Source organism: Osmerus mordax, chromosome 2, assembly GCF_038355195.1.
Source record: "Osmerus mordax isolate fOsmMor3 chromosome 2, fOsmMor3.pri, whole genome shotgun sequence".
NCBI classification, from domain to species: Eukaryota; Metazoa; Chordata; class Actinopteri; order Osmeriformes; family Osmeridae; genus Osmerus; species Osmerus mordax.
Window position 1 is genome coordinate 16,647,840 of NC_090051.1, and position 18,839 is coordinate 16,666,678.

At 50.2% G+C, this 18,839-nt stretch overlaps 2 protein-coding genes across 2 annotated transcripts; one reads left to right on the forward strand and one right to left on the reverse strand.

Annotated features, from left to right (window-relative positions):
* The first annotated feature begins 287 nt into the window (after positions 1-287).
* Positions 288-2,758, forward strand: tsn (translin). The gene is made up of 6 exons (XM_067257144.1): positions 288-433; positions 772-865; positions 977-1,073; positions 1,176-1,291; positions 1,528-1,607; positions 1,725-2,758. Exons 1-6 carry the CDS (start codon positions 368-370, stop codon positions 1,956-1,958), a joined length of 687 nt encoding a protein of 228 aa, XP_067113245.1. The 5' UTR covers positions 288-367; the 3' UTR covers positions 1,959-2,758.
* A 2,368-nt stretch (positions 2,759-5,126) lies between these two features.
* Positions 5,127-15,853, reverse strand: arhgef49 (Rho guanine nucleotide exchange factor 49). Its single transcript, XM_067261107.1, has 8 exons — positions 14,591-15,853; positions 14,091-14,383; positions 10,906-11,083; positions 8,801-8,994; positions 6,760-7,333; positions 6,497-6,642; positions 5,514-5,994; positions 5,127-5,435 (listed from the first exon to the last, which is right to left on the reverse strand). Exons 1-8 carry the CDS (start codon positions 15,851-15,853, stop codon positions 5,127-5,129), a joined length of 3,438 nt encoding a protein of 1,145 aa, XP_067117208.1.
* Between the last annotated feature and the right edge of the window lie 2,986 nt (positions 15,854-18,839).

Here is an 18,839-nt window from a genome sequence, read left to right on the forward strand (position 1 = left end):
ATTTAACCAGAACTTAGTTAATCAGTCCTGATGATATCCCTATAATGTTGTCTCTCAACTACTGCCAACTAGTGGACAGGATCCCATGTCACATGCTAATTGTTCATAATAATTAATGATAAACACTAAACCCTATTGAAAAATAAACATTTACGGCGTGAATTGTATTTATATTTCCATCTCTTACTTTCTTTTTGCCAAAACAAGAAAAATGTATGATGGCAAGGAATGGTGACATCATGTCTATGCGACTGTTTACAGAAAGACCCGTCCCTTTGCGACTTTCAGCTCGTGCTCACGCTTTTGTTTTTCAATCACTGAACACGAATTATTTTCTTAGCGACCCATAGTTGTACTGTTGCACATAATGTCGGTAACAGAAATGTTCAGCTATATTCAGGGATTCCTGAGTGCGGATCAAGATATAAGAGAGGTTAGTGTTAAACCGAGATAGCATGGTTTAAACGTTAGCATTGTTTAAACGTAAACTTCAGCGGTTTGAGGCAGCTTGCTAATTCATCGTTGCATGTATAGCGTCCCATCACATTATCTAAGAATCTAATTACCGTGTAACATATAATAACCAGGAATGCACGCAATAGAAATTCAATTTGACGCGTAGCTGATGAATTGGACATTTCTAATGGTGCACACAGTAGTAGTAAGCAATTAACAATTTAACCTGGTACACATACATAGGCCTATAGTATATACTAATATAAGTGATAGGAATATTGCCGCAGCACCATAACACTGGACACCTTGTTACAGGATATCAGAAAGGTTGTGCAGGGCCTGGAGCAGACAGCGAGGGAAATCCTGACTCTTCTCCAAAGTGTCCACCAGACATCTGGCTTCAAAGAGAGTGAGTTTCAAACAGCAACCAAATGTTTAGCCTTCACATCGTCATGCAATCTTAATATGAGTTGATGGAAAAACTCAACGTGAAATGTTGAATTGTCGTCTTACCCAAAAGTTCCTAGTAAGTGCACCAAGGCTCGGGAGTTGTTTTGCACAGTGAGGACACACATTTCAGACCTCAAAACAAAATTCCCAGTGGAGCAGTATTACAGGTATGGGTGGATTACATCATAGTTTTTTTTTCACGTAATACAATTGTATATTTCTGCACAAGCTAGCCTGTTGATTATTTATGTTTTGCTGTCCGACTACAGATTCCATGAGCATTGGCGGTTTGTGCTTCAGAGACTGGTTTTCCTGGCAGCCTTTGTGGTCTACTTGGAGAGTGAGGTCCTGGTGGCCAGAGAAGAAGTGGCCCAAATATTAGGGAGTAAGAATCATCATCATGGAGAAACTATAAATCCTCTCTCTCTCTCTCTCTCTCTCTCTCTCTCTCTCTCTCTCTCTCTCTCTCTCTCTCTCTCTCTCTCTCTCTCTCTCTCTGCTCTCTCCTCTTTCCCTCTTCTTTCTTAATAATATATTTTGTCTCCAGTCTCTCCCTCTCTCTCAAATTGTCTCTAGAAACCAATTCATTGCCCTTTATCGTACTTTGCTGTACCTTTTTAGTTGAAGTGGTCAGAGAGAAAGGATTCCACCTCGATGTGGAAGATTACCTCGCTGGTGTACTGAACATGGCCAGCGAACTGGTGAGAGTGAACTAAGTTTAGTGTCCATGAAAACAAGCCTTTAAGACCACAGGATTTTGATCTTGTGGATGTCATCTCTCTTGCCCCCCTCCCCCCCCTCCCCCTCCGTGTCTGCAGTCTCGTCTGGCGGTGAACAGCGTGACCGCAGGAGACTACACCCGGCCACTCCGCATCTCCAACTTCATCAACGAGCTGGACTCCGGCTTCCGCCTGCTCAACCTGAAGAATGACCCCCTGCGCAAGCGCTACGACGGCCTGAAATATGACGTGAAGAAGATCGAGGAGGTGGTGTATGACCTGTCCATCCGTGGGCTGACCAAGGAACCGCAGGAGGCTGGGGGAGACAAGTAGAGCTGGGAGTGGGGATAGGGAAGGGGCTGGGACAATCCTCCAGAACTGGGACAAAGAACTTGACCTGTTGCAGGGCAGGACCAAGGGTCTGATGCCCTGGAAGCCTAAGACAGACTGTGTGTGAGAGCGAGAGAGAGAGTGAGTGAGTGAGTGAGTGTGTGTGTGAGAGAGAAAGAGAGAGCGAGCGAGCGAGAAAGAGTGTGTGTGTGTGTGTTTGTGGCAGTCTGTCAGTGGGGTTCGAAAACCCAGAGACGGTAGTTTTGAAGGGGAGTTCCAACTTAATACTGGTGTTTGGATTTGTTCGCCTGTTTCTGACATCATCAGAGTGCTTTTCATGTTTCACAAAATTTTTATTTTGTTGTTAAAACTGTTATACACATACCTTATATGTTAAGTATTGTTTTGTTTTATTATTTAAGGTCAAAGTTGTAGTTTAGACCACCCAAAGAAAAAAAGAAAATGTAACCTTATTGATCTTAAGTTTTGGAGTCGATATGCTAAAATATAAGTTCATGCATCTTCCAAAAGCCAAGGAAGTAGTCCAATACAGTTTAAAGGCTGCTGAATGTGATGTGTAGTGGTTATTTCCCCTCAACACATTCAAACTATTTGAAGAGAGCCAAAGAAACAGCATAGGTGCACTCAACACAGATATGAAGCCTTTGTTCTGTCCTGTGTTGAAAAAAAAAACATTACTGCGTCGACATGGTGTGCGCTTTTTCAATATTGACAATGCATTGATTCTATCTCAGTGTCACTGCCTCGTTTGTCTGCATGTTCTATGGACAGGAGAGACTGGGTCAAGCCAAGCTGGGGTGGTGCTGAACGCAGCTTTCATTTTGCTATGTACTGTACTGTACCATACACTGCAAAAACAGTTGCTCAGTGATTTACTCCTGGCAAAGCCAAGTCTAAAAAAAAGATTTTCATACTTTTTTGCAACCTCCATGCATTTTTCTTCTTGTAAACCATGGTAGTGTAGTTGGATAGTGTCGTTCTAAAGTGCAATGATTGATTTTGTTGCACTATTCCAGTGTGTTTGAATGGTTTCCCTAAATTAGTGAATTGTGCGTGCTTCCAAAATGATTCCACCTGATCAACAGGAGCTTATGTTTCAGTGTTTTGTTTCTGTATTTGATCCTTTGTTGGATCAGTTGTGAGGCCATTTGTTCCGAATAAATATTTCTACTTTGCACCATCTATTTGCCTCTTTATAAATGTTCTTTACAGTAATTAGCAACCAGGATAAGAGAAAAGTTTCTTTAATCTTTTAAATTTAATTCACAATATATTACATAAGGAAATAGGACATTTGAGTTGTTTTTTTATACAGAGGGAAACAATTGAAAGGTGTTTTGTCAGAGGAACCCTGTGCCTCCCCATGAACTGTGGTATCCAGAGGGAACAGTGGAACCTGAAAGAACTAACAGTGCTAATGCCATAGGAAAGACAGCAGTAACAACCTAGGCAGCAGTCCATACACCGTTTTACTCTCCAAAACACAGTGATTAGCTACCTTATTTACCTGTGCTACGTTTGACTAACATAATCAGACAGCATGCAAAGGTTAAAGATTTGGTTGATGAGTACTGTATTGCCTCGACCACTGTGTTCAACAGAGATCAAATATGTTTTACTAATGAGGTCTGTAAATAAAGATCATAACCCATAAAACCCAATAAAGCTTTTCACTAACTGCAAGAACTGTTTCAGAAGTCCTGACATTGTAGTCTGGATCCAGTATTCTGTTATCATTATAAAGTGCGTCAAACTGAAAAAAGATCTTTCACACAAGAAAATACACAAGCCAGGGACCCGCACACAGGTCTAGTCCTCAACCCTTCACCCTGATGTGGGCACACTTCCCCTCTCTTATGTGTATTTCAAAACATGTGCCATGTGTATAAAAGACTATTCTAGAACCAGCACTGTGGTTTTAAATCCATGAAGGGGGCTGCACCGATTGCAGTTGAATAGATTTTAGAATTGGGGTGCTGTTTGGTCGTAGTTCAGTCAGGGGAATGCTTGTTATTGTGTGCAGATTGTGCCATTCTGCTACCCACAGCCAGAGGGCGGTCTGGTGCCGTTTCCCAGTTATCAACGCCACTGTGACGAATTACAACTTCATTCAGAGTAAAAACACAAACAAAAGGCACATCATTTTGTGGTTTCCCTTCTCAAAATCAACCAATAGGATGCGAGTTTATGTAAGAAATTAAAAGCTAACATCAGTCTCATGGTCTCAGAGAAGATAGGCAATCCATTCATCGTGGACATTCTCTGTAGCCATAGTCTATCACACTATTCCATGCTACAGTATCTTGGACTGTCTTCACGGAGGGGTTCCTGCTGAAAGTGTGCTAATTAGTGTAAGGGACCCCCCCACCCCCCCACCCCCCCACCCCCACCCCCCAAGACAGCATATGACAATACTAGCAAGTGCAGAACCAAGGATTGGTATTCAATGTGAAAATGGCAGATTATTGCTGCATTGTAACTTGACCCCGGCACAGCAACACACAGTAATCACCCTCTACGGTAATCTGCTCACCTGCAGGCACTCTCTGTCTGTTCTACTCTTGGCAGTGTACCATGCTACCAACTTAAAGAGAAAGAGAAGTATGTCAGAGGGCAGTTACTATCCTTGGTCAAAATCCAAAACAAAAGCCTTTTACTTTGTTACTACACTGGCCCAGGCTCTTGTTTTACTGTACAGAACAGCAGCTCACTCACTCACACTTCAGCAATCTTCAATAACAGCTTTTATCCCATCTTTTTATCTTTGTAACCATGTTTTTTTTTAACCAATTTTTTCAACACAGACACTGTCAAATGAATGAAAAAAAAATATTTTCTCTCAAAACATCTTTACAATCAAGGGTGTCAGTACTTCCAACCAAGTCTCTCTTTTGGTCGCTAATGTCTGGTCGTTTTCTTTCAGTTTGAAATGAAAAAAAGAATCATTCATGAACAGTATTACGCACTTGCAGTCTTGTAGAAAAAAAGTGCCATCTTCATTACTGTCTGGGCCTGGGTGTTGAGAGACTCATTACTGGAATCTCCCACAGAGTTCTCAGTAGCAGTAGCACTGTCTATTTATGTACACCTGTGTACCCAGGTCCAGCACGTGGAGGAGCAGATGAGAGGCTTCCTCAGGGGGAATGAGTCTCAGGAGCGACTCTGGTTCGTGTTAATCATGATATTAGGCAGAGCGTTGCGCCTCTTCCTCCAGGGCCCTAAATCCCGGGAATACCTCTTGATCTGGCGGAACCACTGCTGTGTGCGCGCCTTGTCCGACGCCCTGAACACGAAAGCATCCCTCCGGATGTCCAGCAGCTCAAAGGTGTCCTCGCACTCTGGGTCGGCCGACACCACGCAGTTGGCCAGGCGGATGGGCTCCCGCAGCACCGCAAACTTCCCGCTGCTCTTGTCCTTGATGAGGACCAGCACGCCATCCCACACGCTCTCCCCGGGGGGCTCCTGCAGCTCACATTCCCCCCGGGCGCCCGGGTCCGCCTGACAGCCAGGCGCCTGCCCCCCCGCCGCCGGCGGCGCCCCCCCCTCCCCCGCCCGCTGCGTCCGCACCATCAGCAGGCTCTGCACGTTCTGGAACTTGAGGGCCTTGCTGCCCTTCTTCAGCCACTGGCCGTCGGCGGGCTGGGACAGCTGCAGGGGCCCTTCCATGACGAAGCGCGTGCTCTCCCGGGCCCAGCCCACGGTCTTCAGAGACAGCTCCCTCATCTCGATGTTGATGACCTCGCGGTTCTTGCGGCTGTCGCGGCGGAAGGAGCGCAGGGACCAGGTGACGGTGCCCTCCTGCCGGGTTTTCATGTTGATGTGCTCCAGGTGGGACTCGACGCGGCTCTTGGCCTCGCGCAGGCGCCCGTGGTCCGGGTGGCACTCCGTGGTGGCCTTGCTGATGCGGCTGAGGAGGAGCGGGTACTTGGTGACGCGTTGGAGAGGCGCCATGAGGAAGGAGCGCAGGTTCATACGACGCAGCGCCGTGTTGTCATTCTGGGACACGTCCAGGAAGATCCTGGGAGGAGAGCGGGAGAAAGACAGATTGAGACAGAAAGAAAGAGGCCAACTGTAAGATTCCAAATAAACAAAACATCGAACGGTGGGCCAGTGTCGTTAGAAGAACTCAGACCTCATTCCACAGTGAAGAGAATCAGTGGAAGCCTGAGTCATTGAGTGAGAAATGGCTGGATCTAAAATAGGTGATGACTTCAGCACTATTCTCCAAATAGGTTCAGTTATGAATAAATGATGGCCTTCGGTCTCCTCTGTTTTTTCTCTGAGTAACACCATGGAGTAGCTAGACTAGCGTAAGCTACTGGTCCTTGGGCACTGTGTTCAGTTCACACATCTATTCAGTCTATACAGTCAGAACAGGGAAAATAGACAAATGTCTTTGTCTTTAACCAGACAGTTAAAATCCTAAATTAGAGACAGTCAATGGCAAATCCAGTATAATCTACAGGTGCAGATGTTGCAGGATACCGTGCTACTACAGGGCAGTCTGCTAGCTCATCTACCTGAGGAGTTCCTTCTCCTTCTCCAAGGTGTTGAGCATGTTTACTGAAGTGGACTGCTGCAGGCAGTAGGTCTGGAAGGCTGGCAGCATGTTGACAAACTCCAGGAAGATCTCCCCAATACACACTGTCAGCAGGTCCTCATCCCCCTGTTTGGAGACACAGCAGCCAGGTTATCTACTGTATGGGATTCAAATGTCCAAGAACCGATGGGTGGTGTGTGTGTGTGTGTGCCCGTGTGTGTAAGTGGTGTGTGTGTGCTTCACCTGGTCGAAGGCCTGGTCGATGCTGTCCTGCAGGTGTTCCGTGAAGCGCTCGTTGACGTCGATGAGCTCCTGGACGTTGCTGAAGACCACGGCCAGCTGCTCGGCGCTCAGCAGAGCGGCGCTCTGCATGGGGCAGTAGAACTCCTCCTTGATGATGCGCAGGTCCTCGCCGTAGCTCGACTCGGTGTTCAGGAACTCCAGGATGGCCTCCTTGCGCTCGGTGCGCAGCTTGGAGCAGCGCTCGCACATGCCCTCCCTGTCCCTCTGGCCACAGTCAGGGCAGGGCCTCTGGGCCTCCCAGACCCTGAGGGAGGCCGAGGGCCTCTTCCAGCCCCGGGCCAGGCCCGGCCCGATGCCGCTGTCCACGCGCTCCACCTCCGCCCCGCCGCCGCGCCGCACCCTGCGCGGCTCCTCGTCCTCCTCGCGCTCATCGCTCAGGCCCACCACGCCACTGTCCACGCTCAGGCTGCTCACGGTGCTCCAGCGATGCTGCCCGCCTCGCCGCACCCTCAGGCCCCCGGCGCGCTCCTCACCGCTGGGCTCCGAGCGGCCACGCAACGCAGCCGGGGCTGTGGGAGGGACACACGCACGGCAGGGTTAGGTCTAACGTTCCGTGGGAGATGAACGGAAAGGCTTCTTTAATCACTAACTATCTGTCATCAACTACTATCATTATCATATAGAAGACTTTCTTCCCCACTCGCACGACCTTCGACTAAGACCTTTGGCTCCGGACATCAAAATATTGTCAATAGTCCATTAAGGTCAGCATTACCATATGGCAACATATTGACTAACATATGTCCTGCATCAGTCAGGACAAGACAGGACATTGTTGAGAGGTTGTAGAAGCTGCTTCTCCCAAGGGATAGACGGAAGCAATGTGAGGCCACTCCGTTAGGCGGTTACATAATCAGGCTAGCTTCAACAGCGTATTCCCTCCTACTTGAAGCCAAACAGATGAGGCTCGTTAATATCATACCGTTGAAAACAAAACTATCTTCAAATGTCAAGACCGGAGGGAAAATGTTAAGGAACACACGCGATAGGTTACTGGGATTCAGCTGCCTGCGTCCAATCAGCATCCAAGAGCAGTCGCTTGGAAAGAAGGAGGCTGGAGGCTGTTACTTTGACGGAACTACTTCAGAGTTAAAGGGTTAGTGGTCAGAAAAACACTCAGAGCGGTGAGGTCACATGAGGCTGTGGCGTCTGTGACAAGTCCGGCTGGGGTTTGACGGCTCGGCTTGTCTGAGAGCAGCCTCTCGGCCTGGCTGTGCCGCGCATCGCTGCACGCAACCACACTGCTGTTCCCGCCGGCTCTCTGGCCTAATCCCCTGCCTGCTCAGACACTGCACGACTCCACAGGCTCACTGGGGCGTCACTCTTTTCAGCGGAGTCACAGATCCACAAGCTGCCTGAGCCAGGCAGAGAGGAGAGTCAACAGCCTGCTAGGTAAGCGAGGACAGTCATGCGGGTGGGACTGTGTAAAGACCTCCAGAGACTCTGTGTTAGAAGCACACAGGCTCCGTGCCAGACAGGGGCACTGGGAAGACTGCCCAGCTAGATATTGCCAGACAACTAAAGAGGGAGGACTCCTGCCCTGTCTGCCCTATAGCAGTACTGCTATCCACACTGGTTACATCTGGTCAAATGGGGAGTTCATGAACGCCGACAGGGACATGGAGAGCCTGCTATCAAACGACAGGATACAACATGCCCATATATGCCTGTATGCCGGTGTAGCTACAGGTCACAACTGACAACACTCGGGGTGATTTTGAAAATCGTTTCGCTTACTCATCAAATTAAGTAGAGTTACATAAGTGTACAAGGCATTGTTTTATCGTTGTTTTATGCAATGATGATAAAAAAAAAAAAAACTCTATGGCTTTGTGCACTCCCAAACTATATGTAACATGACAACAAAACCTGCCTTTTGGAGACATATTATTAAAAAAAAAACTTTCAATCACAGACAGATTCCAGATTTTTGAGTTGGAAATGTAGAATCCACTCACCACTGTCCCGGTCCCTGTCTCGGTCCCTGTCCCTGCGCTGGCTGTGGAACCGTGCTGCCGCCGCGATCTTCATCTCCAGCTGCTTGCGCTTGGCGGCATCAGCCGGCATGGGGTCGCTGTAGTGGGGCCGCAGACGGCACTCGCGCTGGGCCCTCACCGTCTCAGCCGGCTCATAGGCCGCGTCGGAGCTGGAACGCCTGCAGCTCAGCCCAGAGTGCTGCTGATTGGAGAGAGGCACCTGTCAATTAATCCCTTGCATGGCAACAACACGTGACAACACCAGACGGCGAGTGGGAGAGATGCCCTGTTGTGAAACATGACGAAGGGGTGACAGTGGGATCAGGGGGCTGATAGCGTGATCAGGGGGCTGATAGCGTGATCAGGGGGCTGATAGCGTGATCAGGGGGCTGACAGCGTGATCAGGGGGCTGACAGCGTGATCAGGGGGCTGATAGCGTGATCAGGGGGCTGATAGCGTGATCAGGGGGCTGATAGCGTGATCAGGGGGCTGATAGCGTGATCAGGGGGCTGATAGCGTGATCAGGGGGCTGACAGCGTGATCAGGGGGCTGATAGCGTGATCAGGGGGCTGACAGCGTGATCAGGGGGCTGACAGCGTGATCAGGGGGCTGATAGCGTGATCAGGGGGCTGATAGCGTGATCAGGGGGCTGATAGCGTGATCAGGGGGCTGACAGCGTGATCAGGGGGCTGATAGCGTGATCAGGGGGCTGATAGCGTGATCAGGGGGCTGATAGCGTGATCAGGGGGCTGATAGCGTTATCAGGGACATAATTGCCCATGCTGAACCAGGTACGTCTGCCTAATGAGTCTGTATTTTTACCATGGACTGAACAGCGGATACTGTCTGACTGTCCAACGGATCCTTCTCACTGTGGGATACAAGGCAGCACCCAGACAGGGACACAAACAGGCTCTCTTTTCTCCAAGGGTGGATTTTGCTCAGAGCAGCCTTGATGATGAGGAGAGATTCCATTCGTCAACAATCCCCTGTGTCTACCCCTTTGAGATAAACCCAGGATTTGTCACACAGGACCTTGCATTCTAACCTAGTGTGCTGGCGCCATCAGACAAGACAAGTCAATCTGATCATTCTGCCATTCATCTGGGCCCTCAGCAGTCGACCTGTGGGTGTGCTGAGAGGTCACCACGGTGACTCGTGACCCTTCACCTTTGCAGATGCAGGTCAGATGCAAATCAGAGATCGATCAGACATCTAGAAGCATCGATCACTAGATCACCGATTACAAATTCAAAATTCTTGAGGGGGTTTCCAGACATCTAAGTTATGAACGGAAAGCCAAGCCGTGACGGGCCAACCCTTCCAGGGGCAGTGAAGGGCGAAGGGCTACGTTTTCATATCCCACAACGACAGGACGGGAAACACAAAGCGGAGGAGTCGGGTGTTGTGCAGAATAATTAATGCAGCATCTGCGCGGTATTAATGAAGGGCTGTCATGACAGAGAGAAAAGGCAGGCGGTCTCTCCATGCATCAGAGCCAGCGCAAGCTACGCCAGGCTACACTTTATCTACGCTAAAGCGAGAGTGGAACACGGCGTGCCGTCCTCGTATGAACACATTACGACCGGGAACCAGACATTGAATGTGTGGACGCGGCCCTCTAGAGACCCCTGCAGAGAGGATTGGGATTACAGCACACATCAACACAATGCTACCAGTGGCTAGGCTAGGCAGAGAGGATTGGGATTACAGCACACATCAACACAATGCTACCAGTGGCTAGGCTAGGCAGAGAGGATAGAAGAGAGGGGGAGAGGAGAGGAGCGGAGAGGATAAATAACGTGAGAAGAACAGTTACCAGCCATCAACCTCCGGGTTTAATCCCCATTTACTTCCATTGTCCCTCGCTGAGCTGGGGCTGGTGCTGCATGCCTGCTGTGGTCAGTTTCTTATACCACACTGGGTGCGTGCGCTTGTGCCTAGTCCCCCTGCCCTAACCATCCTTCCATGCCCCTGTCAACTCCGTGTGTGTGCGTGAGAGAGAGGGCTGTAACCCAGTGCTGCCTTGAGCATGGCGAGCGAGCGAGCGAATGAGCGACAGAGAGCCAAAAAGGAAAACCAAAGGAGAGAAAGAGAGAGAGAGACTTACGCATTCTGCTGGTTCCTCTGCTCCTGCAGGCTCGTCGCAACCCGCCACTCCGCAGGGCGTCGTTGCCATGGAGACAGTGGAGGATTGACAGGCTGGGGGGGGAGCGGTGATGTCAGCGCCATCGTCGTGGTCACCTGACATCCTGACGGGGGCCTCTGCTGAGATCTCTGCACTGCAGCTGGAGAGAGAGACAGAGGGGGGAGAGAGAAGGCGAGAGAGAAGGAAATGAGGTAGAGGGAGAAAGGGGAAAAGAGAGGGAAGAAAGGGAGAAAAAAATCAAAAAAAGCACAAGGGGGAAAGAGGGAGTGAGAGTGGGGAGGATAGAGAAAAAAGAATGGGGGGGGCGTTAAGGATGAAATTATGATTCCTGGCACTTCTCTCCTCTCTTTCCGCCATTCATTTGATCCCTCATTCATCCCTCTCTCCATCCTTTCTCATCCCCCCCCCCCCCCCCATCCAGTTCCTCCCTCCTCCGCTCCTCCAGGGAGGTGTTTGCCTGGCCACAACAGAGGGGCTCAGGGGGAAGGTAATTGGACGCATCAGTTCCTATTAACACCTGAACTCCTGGACCACAAGGCAGCACGCCAGACCGGCCCTGCTCGCATCCCACATGCCTCTCAGTTCTTTGTGTGCTGGGCGGCAGGGCGGCCATGCTCCGAACACGTGGCAAGCGTGTGAACCGAGACACACAACCTCTCCAGGCACACATGCAGAGACACACACGCACACAATAATGGATTAGGAGCACAGAGCACTCTGACAGGGTTGGCATCTAATGCTAAGTCCAATTTATTTGCATGGACAATAACGTCACACATTTCTCCCTAAAACATCTCTCCGCTCCCTGGCTGATTATATTTTCAATTCTGAACAATAATTCTTTCTCAATCGTATGCATAAGGATGACATATTAATTATTTGTAAAAGAAACATTTGTAAATGGGAAAGAAAGATATTAAAATGATCTTTTTATGCTCCCATCCTCATGTGACCCATTAAACGGCTGACTTTCTTTCGCCTGTCCCATGAAAGCACCCATCTCCCCTCCTCATTTACATGAAGACTTAATTATTAGACTCTTACATAACGCTGGTGTTTCCGAAGCCTCACCAGCCCTCACGTCTAGTTAATGCTGAGCTCGTCGCTGACCGGCTATCTGCATAGAGATCAGATCCCTCCAGTGTGTTTGGTCTGATCTGAATAAACAAACACTCACATCACACACACAACAAACAATCCTATCTCCACCTTTGGTTCTTCATTCAAGCTAATCATTAATACATGAAACAAAGAACCAAGAGAGCGGGTTACTTCCATGTCAAAATTCAGCAGGTGCCAGGGGCAATTCGATTTAAATTATGAATATGCAGGCTCCTGTAAGATGCAGCAGTAAAGCAGTCATTTGGTTCCGGTTGGAATAACTGTGATTAAAGAATTTCTTTGAAGATATGACCTGTGACATACAGGATGATTTATCTGAGGTTATTACCTCAAGGTTAATTTACAAACCAACCACTGTGTATGATAAATCTCCTTTCACTGCACAACAGTGGGACACTGTATTGAACCTTACCATGATAGCTAGGATATTGCTAAAGGTTTTTGAAAATACACAGGACAGCATATCCAAACAGAGAATATGATCAGGACTTAAGGGGACAGGCTAGGCTCAAAAAGATAAATGACAGCAGCTTGGCAATTAGCCGACTGTGGGAAAACAGCACCAGTCCAGCCTAGTACAGGTCAGCAGTTTAATATAAAGCAGAAAGGATGTCTAGCATAGAGAGATCGTATCACAGACAGATGTGTGTTGTCTCCTGGGTCTGAAAACCCTGCCCCCCCAGGGCTGCATACAGGGTGCGGAGAATCTTCATGTTTAATTACGATGTTTATCTACCTTTATAAAATATTCACAAAGCTTGCAGATGACAGAAGTCTAATTCAGATCCATACTTTACATGGTGAGCCAAACACGAAATATGTTAACGTGACAAAATGTGTAATGTCATCCCCCTGTGCAAAAAGCCATGTCATAAATATAGAGATAGAGGATGAGACTGTCAAACTCTCGCCAATTGCACATAGGAGAGACATAAAAATATGGATACGTGCCAATTGGTTTTTCCGTCTGGAGAGCACACACGTACACGCCTCCTCAAACACACGCACTCGCGCACACACAGACACACGCCCCTCCTGATTCCATGCAGCTTGCCTCCACCATCCATCCATCATGGGTGCCAGCGGTGCAGACAAAGAGAGGAGCTGAGCGGAGTGTTACATCGGAGGAGGAGGATGAGGAGAGGCGTTTAGGACGGAGAAGAAAGCCATTCCATGGCTGCAACCATCAGTCGTGTCCCTGTGTGTGTGTGTGTGTGTGTGTGAGTAAGGGAGTATGTGTGTGTGTGTGTGTGTGTGTGTGAGTGAGGGAGTATGTGTGTGTGTGACGCCAGACTGTTGGCCCAGGAGAGACAGAACACCCCTCCAAAGTGTCAATCTGCCTCACTATGTTGTTTGTCTACGGACACTATGTCATACTTGAGACACTGGCAGATCTGGCTCAACCACAGTGATGCCATCCAACAGGGCAGCCATCAGCCTGCTCTATCTGTTCGCTCCAACATCTGCTAGCCAAAGCTGAGCTAATGAATGGCAATACAAACTGAGTTAAAGTCTGCTACCAGCCAACCAGCTACCCACGAAAGCACTCCAGACTACTAATACACCTGAGAACAGTCATCCCTTCAAGGGAGAACCAAGTCGAGATAAACACAACACATCTTAGCAAGGCCCATTGACATGTGATCAAATACTGTAGGTGGGTTTTCGAATTCATTCCAAGAGAAGGGGTATTTTCCTGGTGTTATTTATTGTGAGTGTTTTTCTTTCTGGCTGAATTCCAGAGGAACCCAGTTTGAATGAAACGGTCTTGTTATGAATGACCTCCTTCAGACTGAGACACAGAACAGAGAGCAGAACTTGGAATGGAAACAGATCTACTGCAACAGGCTCCACAGCTCTAAACAATATTGATCCGTTCATTAGCATTTTATCTCACGCCTATTAGCCTTCCCTTCAGCCGCTCAGGACAACCAATCTGACCACATCACTTGTCACATCAGTCAAACCCCATTAGGACACATCAACGACCAATGAGCTAATAGTCAGTGGAGCAGGTGACTCACCTCTTCTTGATGAGGTCCAAGGCGGACCCAATGAAGCCATCCTTCATCTTATAGATCTTGGCCCCATAGCTGGAGAGGTGGGCCCCCTCCAGGAGCAGGGCGGGACAGCAGCTGGACGGGCCCTCGGAGCTCTCCCTGCGGGGGGGGAAAGGGACCTGCTCGGCTGGGTCCAGGCTCACGCTGGGTGGGCTGGCCTCCTCCTCTCCCTGCTGTTGTTCAGACCCTGCAACAGGCCCCGTCCCTGGGCTTGACCAAGCCCCAAGACCAATCTCTGGGGCTGCTCTGACCACTGGCTGCAGGGGGGTGCGGGGTGCAGGGCCTGTACATATGGGGGATTTTGTGGACTCTTTATTCTGTTCTCGGATGGCTGGCTGACAGGGAGGTTGCTCAGGGGAGATGAGTGTCAACATACTGTCACTGCCTCTGCCCTCTCCTCCATCTGTCCTCTCTCCACTCCCCCTCCCCTCCTCTTTTGTCTCCATCTCTCGATCAAGTCCAACCTGCCTCCGAGAGTCTCTCTCCCCGGATGGAGCGGTCATCAAAGCCTCACAGGCTCCGGCTGTGGACCCCGACCCAGAAACCGCTTCTGGTGCCGGGTCTGTACCCACGCTCCGCCGGCTCCCCCCATTCTGCCTCATCCTCTTGAACTCCTCAAAGGTGGGGATGTGCAGTCGGCCCACGGGGGGTCTCTTGCGCTCCGCCGAGGGCTCCGGCCCGTTCCCGCAGAGGGACTCTGCCGTGTAGGACTTGGCCACGCCGCCCTGGCTCTCCGGGGGGACGAGCGCGGCCAGGTTGGGCGTGCTCCTCTGGCGTCGGAGCTGAAGGCGCCTCAGAACTTCCTGTTTGATCTCCTCGGGACTGGTGATGCGCCGGGCGCACAGAGATCTCCCCCCCGGGAACCGACTGGGGGACCCCTCCCTCTCCGACAAGCCCGGCAGGAGAGGCGGAGCGCCCGGGATCACCTGGGGCCGCAGGGGCTTGTGGGGCTCGGACGCCCGAGCGCTTTGGAGGCGGAGCTTCTCTCTCAGGCCCCTCCTGGCGTTTCCTCCCCAGTCGTCCACCCCCGGGAACAGCCACTGGGGGAAGAGGGGCTGGTCTCGCCTGGCTGGTCCCCGGCGGGGGTAGAAGGCCAGGCTCTCTGGGGTGGGCATCATACCATAGACCTGGGGCCCCTCGGGCGGCCCGTCGTACCAGTGGCTGGTGGCGGTGCAGCGGAAGATAAACTCACTGTCCATGCTCCTGTAGGGGGTGCTGAGTGAAAACAGGCTGGGCTCGGACATGGCATTCCAGTTGAGGTTCTCCATGCTACGGTACAGTCTGCTGCCTACGCTGTTGCAACTGGCTGGGGGGAGTCCTGTGTGTGGCCCCAGCCCATCAGCTCGCCTAAGTGGGGGGCCACTGCTACTGGAGCAGTAGCGCAGGCCCAGGCTGGAGAGCAGGGCACTGCTGTTACACCTGGGCATGGGACTGGGTGATGCCCCCTGGAGGGTGGAGTAGGGCGCTGCACTGTGGCCAGGGTAGGCGGGGAGGGGAGCAGCCAGGGGGAGAGGCAGGGGATGGTCAGTCAAGCAGGGCTCCAGATCCATGGCGAGGCTGCAGCCAGCAAGCGGGCCGGCGGAGGAGGGATAGTCACATGGCGCTGTCTTCACGTCCGGCATGGCTGTCGTCTGAAACTCCAGCCTTCGGAGAGAGGCACCGGGGACCTGGAACAGCGGGGCAGGGAGACGGGCGTCGATCAGGAGGCCGACACAGAGAAGACACATTACAAGCAGCCATGTACACAAACCAGACAGAGATTTGAGCAGACAGACTAGACAAGTAGGCAGACAGTCAGACAAGACAGACACACATACACACGAGAATGTGTTGAAGGACTGACACGGAGGTACTGAGGTAATGTGTGAAATGAAGAATGCTTTGGATTCCTTGCAATTTCATGTTGACCTTAGCAGGAGGGGGCTTATCTCTGCATCCCTGCGTGCCCAGGCTTTGTCCATGTGACAGGCTGTCAGAGCGGAGGCGCAGGGCCACGGAGACAGCCTATTGGATGGCCACCGCTCGGGCCCCCGATGCGCGGTTCCTCAACTCAAATAATCGCATTCGATTTCTAAAAATGGCAGCGCTCTGCAGCATGAATAAAAGAGAGGGATTATACGTTCCTCGCTCTGCCCATGAGAGAAGGGAGGGGAGAAGGAGTGGGGGGGGGGGGGGGGAAATGCTAAGCTGAACGGGCAGTAATGAAGACTGCCTCTTTGCGGTCTGCCTTCGGCCCTTCACTTTGACTAATCAGAGAGATGCCGGGGATTAACGGCGGACGCTGCTTAGAGGACTCCTTCTCAATTCCTTCCTTCCTTTCCCTCATCTCTCTCTCTTTCTCCCTCTAACTGACTCTTTCTCTCTCCCTCTCTCCATTTCTTTCTCAATTTCTCCCTATCTGTAATTAGGACACAGTTCATGGCTTGGGGCTAGTTGTATCTTCAGCACAAATCAGGGTAAAAAAGCAGGAGTTATAAAATAATAACCCCCCCCCCCCATTATAGCATTGATTTGGAGACAAATTCCTTTATGTTCCTCTTTGTTGCTCTATGTAGAAAATCCTCTATGCTTTATGGTGTTTTAGCTGATGGTGGTGGATGGTATCGATACTCCCAGCCGAGATGGAGGTAGCGAGGAAAGCCTTCTGGTCTAATTAAGAAACTTGTCTCAGCAAACACAGCAGCCAGCTCTCCACAAATCAAATTTGTGAACTGCAATTAAATAAGCTGCGAGCCAAAACAAAGCTATTTATCTCCAAATCTAAATCTATGCAGACAGTGTTAATCCTTACGGCCCAGAGGGCCGGCTAAGTTTGGAAGTTGTCAATCATTAGTCTGAACAGCCCTTGTTGCTTGTTTGAGCGTGTGAACCTACACCATTCTCATTTCGACAAAAAGCACTGACAAGTGAATAAAAAAACTTCATTAGCATTGAGAGCAACTGTCTAATAAGCAAGTGGCATATTCCTCGTGTGTGAGGTAACATGCATGTGTTAGAGCACACGGGTCTACTGACGGATAGCCTTTGTCCCCTTTCGTTGATTGAATTACTGCAGTGTGAAGCCCTGGTATGAGGCAGGCTTTATGGAGGACCATGCTCTCCCAGACCCTGCTGTCAGAGCACTAACATGGAAGTATTTCATCTGCACTGACTCCACGGTAAATCTGTCCCCCTGCCGCTCCACACACAGGAGGACTAACTGTAAATATGATGGAGGAGATGCGGAGGACAGTGGGTGAAGGGCTTGCTGTGTGTGTATATGTGTGGTGTGCGTGTGTCTGTGTGTGTATGGGATTTCATGCGTTAGTGTGTATGTGGTGTGATGAGTGCTCTTAGGATAATGAGCAGTGTGTGTGTGTGTGTGTGTGTTTGTGTGGTTACACAACATGGAGCATCGTATTCCAGCGATAAGGCTGGAAACCGAACCCTCAGATGGTTGCGTTAACCCTTCGGCCGTCTAAACTTACCCCATTTTAATCACGTCTCTGCGGCCTCTCCCGCGTCTCCCTCAGCCTGCAGGTCGCTGGCTCTGGCCCAGGAAGTCCAACTCCACGGAGTTTCTTCAGACAGCTCCCCTAACACATCCACAACATCCACAAATCCAGACAGTGGTGCCCTGCAACCAAAAGGAAGGCAGAGAGAGAGACAAAAAAATCGATCAAAAAGCTGAATAAAATATAGAGTCAAGAGTCCAGTGGTTCAGTATAAGAGCTTAGCAGTAGATGTATCAGGTATGGTAACACAAGCTGAGCTGGCAGACCGAATGACACCCTAGAGAGTTGTATAATTAGAGTTTGATTTCTAGATCGGGAGAAGGCGCACGCAAACACTGCCAAATGTCCATCACTGCTGTTTTGTGTGTCTCGTTTGTATGCATTAGAATGTGTGAGGCACTGTAGATGCACTAGACTACTGTGCCTCAGGGCTGTAATTGGCCGGCAGATCAATAGCCAGACACAAGAGAGATACACCCCATACACTGTCTCTCTAAACCACCTCCAAACACACACACTACAGCACTGAAGGTACCAGTCTAGATACCCAGGAGCTACTCCATAAATAGTTACCACAAAAAGCAGCAAAGGGTATCCTTCCTTTGCTCTCTTCGGATCGACAGTGTAACTGTCAGTCTTACCAGTCTCTGGACCAGACAAGAACCTCCGGCCGTCTTACCTGAGCTGGATAGGAATCCTATAAACAGAGCCCCCCCCCTTGTCTGTCACTTAAGACTTGTGCCACTTCTCCACTGTCCCCACTCTGGTTTCTGACAATCCTCTGTTTGCCCAGCAGAGCATATGGAGCCCCAGCTACGGAGCGACAGAACGTTTGACTGCATTCTGTCTCGAAGCGGAAGCCATGCCACGTGTAGGATTAGTGTGACCGATAGATGTTCCTCTCCTCTGTAACCCCCTCCTCTCTCACGGCTGCTTCCTGGAAAGAGACCCTCCCTCTAGTCTATGGGGCTGAGGCTGTGATGCCCGGGTGGCAGCTATCTACAGATCAGCCGCAATTACATTTCTCTATCTCTTTATCGACACCACGCACAGACACATTTGGTATCCCGCTGAGTGGCTTGCTGTGGTCCGACGAGGGTGTCGAAGTGGCCTTTTTTCGGAAGTACATAAACGCACAATCCCTACTGAGTTCCATCAGTCTGTCCCTCCTCTGTGGCGAGGGAGATAGACTGCGATATATCACGTGGGTGAGGGTTTG

Coding starts and splice junctions, on each gene's coding strand:
- tsn (XM_067257144.1), top strand. CDS start 368: ATGTCGGTAACAGAAATGTTCAGCTATATTCAGGGATTCCTGAGTGCG. Junction 866..976: donor GACATCTGGCTTCAAAGAGA/GTGAGTTTCAAA, acceptor CTTACCCAAAAG/TTCCTAGTAAGTGCACCAAG. Junction 1,292..1,527: donor AGTGGCCCAAATATTAGGGA/GTAAGAATCATC, acceptor GTACCTTTTTAG/TTGAAGTGGTCAGAGAGAAA.
- arhgef49 (XM_067261107.1), bottom strand. CDS start 15,853: ATGTGTCTTCTCTGTGTCGGCCTCCTGATCGACGCCCGTCTCCCTGCC. Junction 8,995..10,905: donor CAGAGGAACCAGCAGAATGC/GTAAGTCTCTCT, acceptor TCCAATCAGCAG/CACTCTGGGCTGAGCTGCAG. Junction 6,643..6,759: donor TCGACCAGGCCTTCGACCAG/GTGAAGCACACA, acceptor GTCTCCAAACAG/GGGGATGAGGACCTGCTGAC.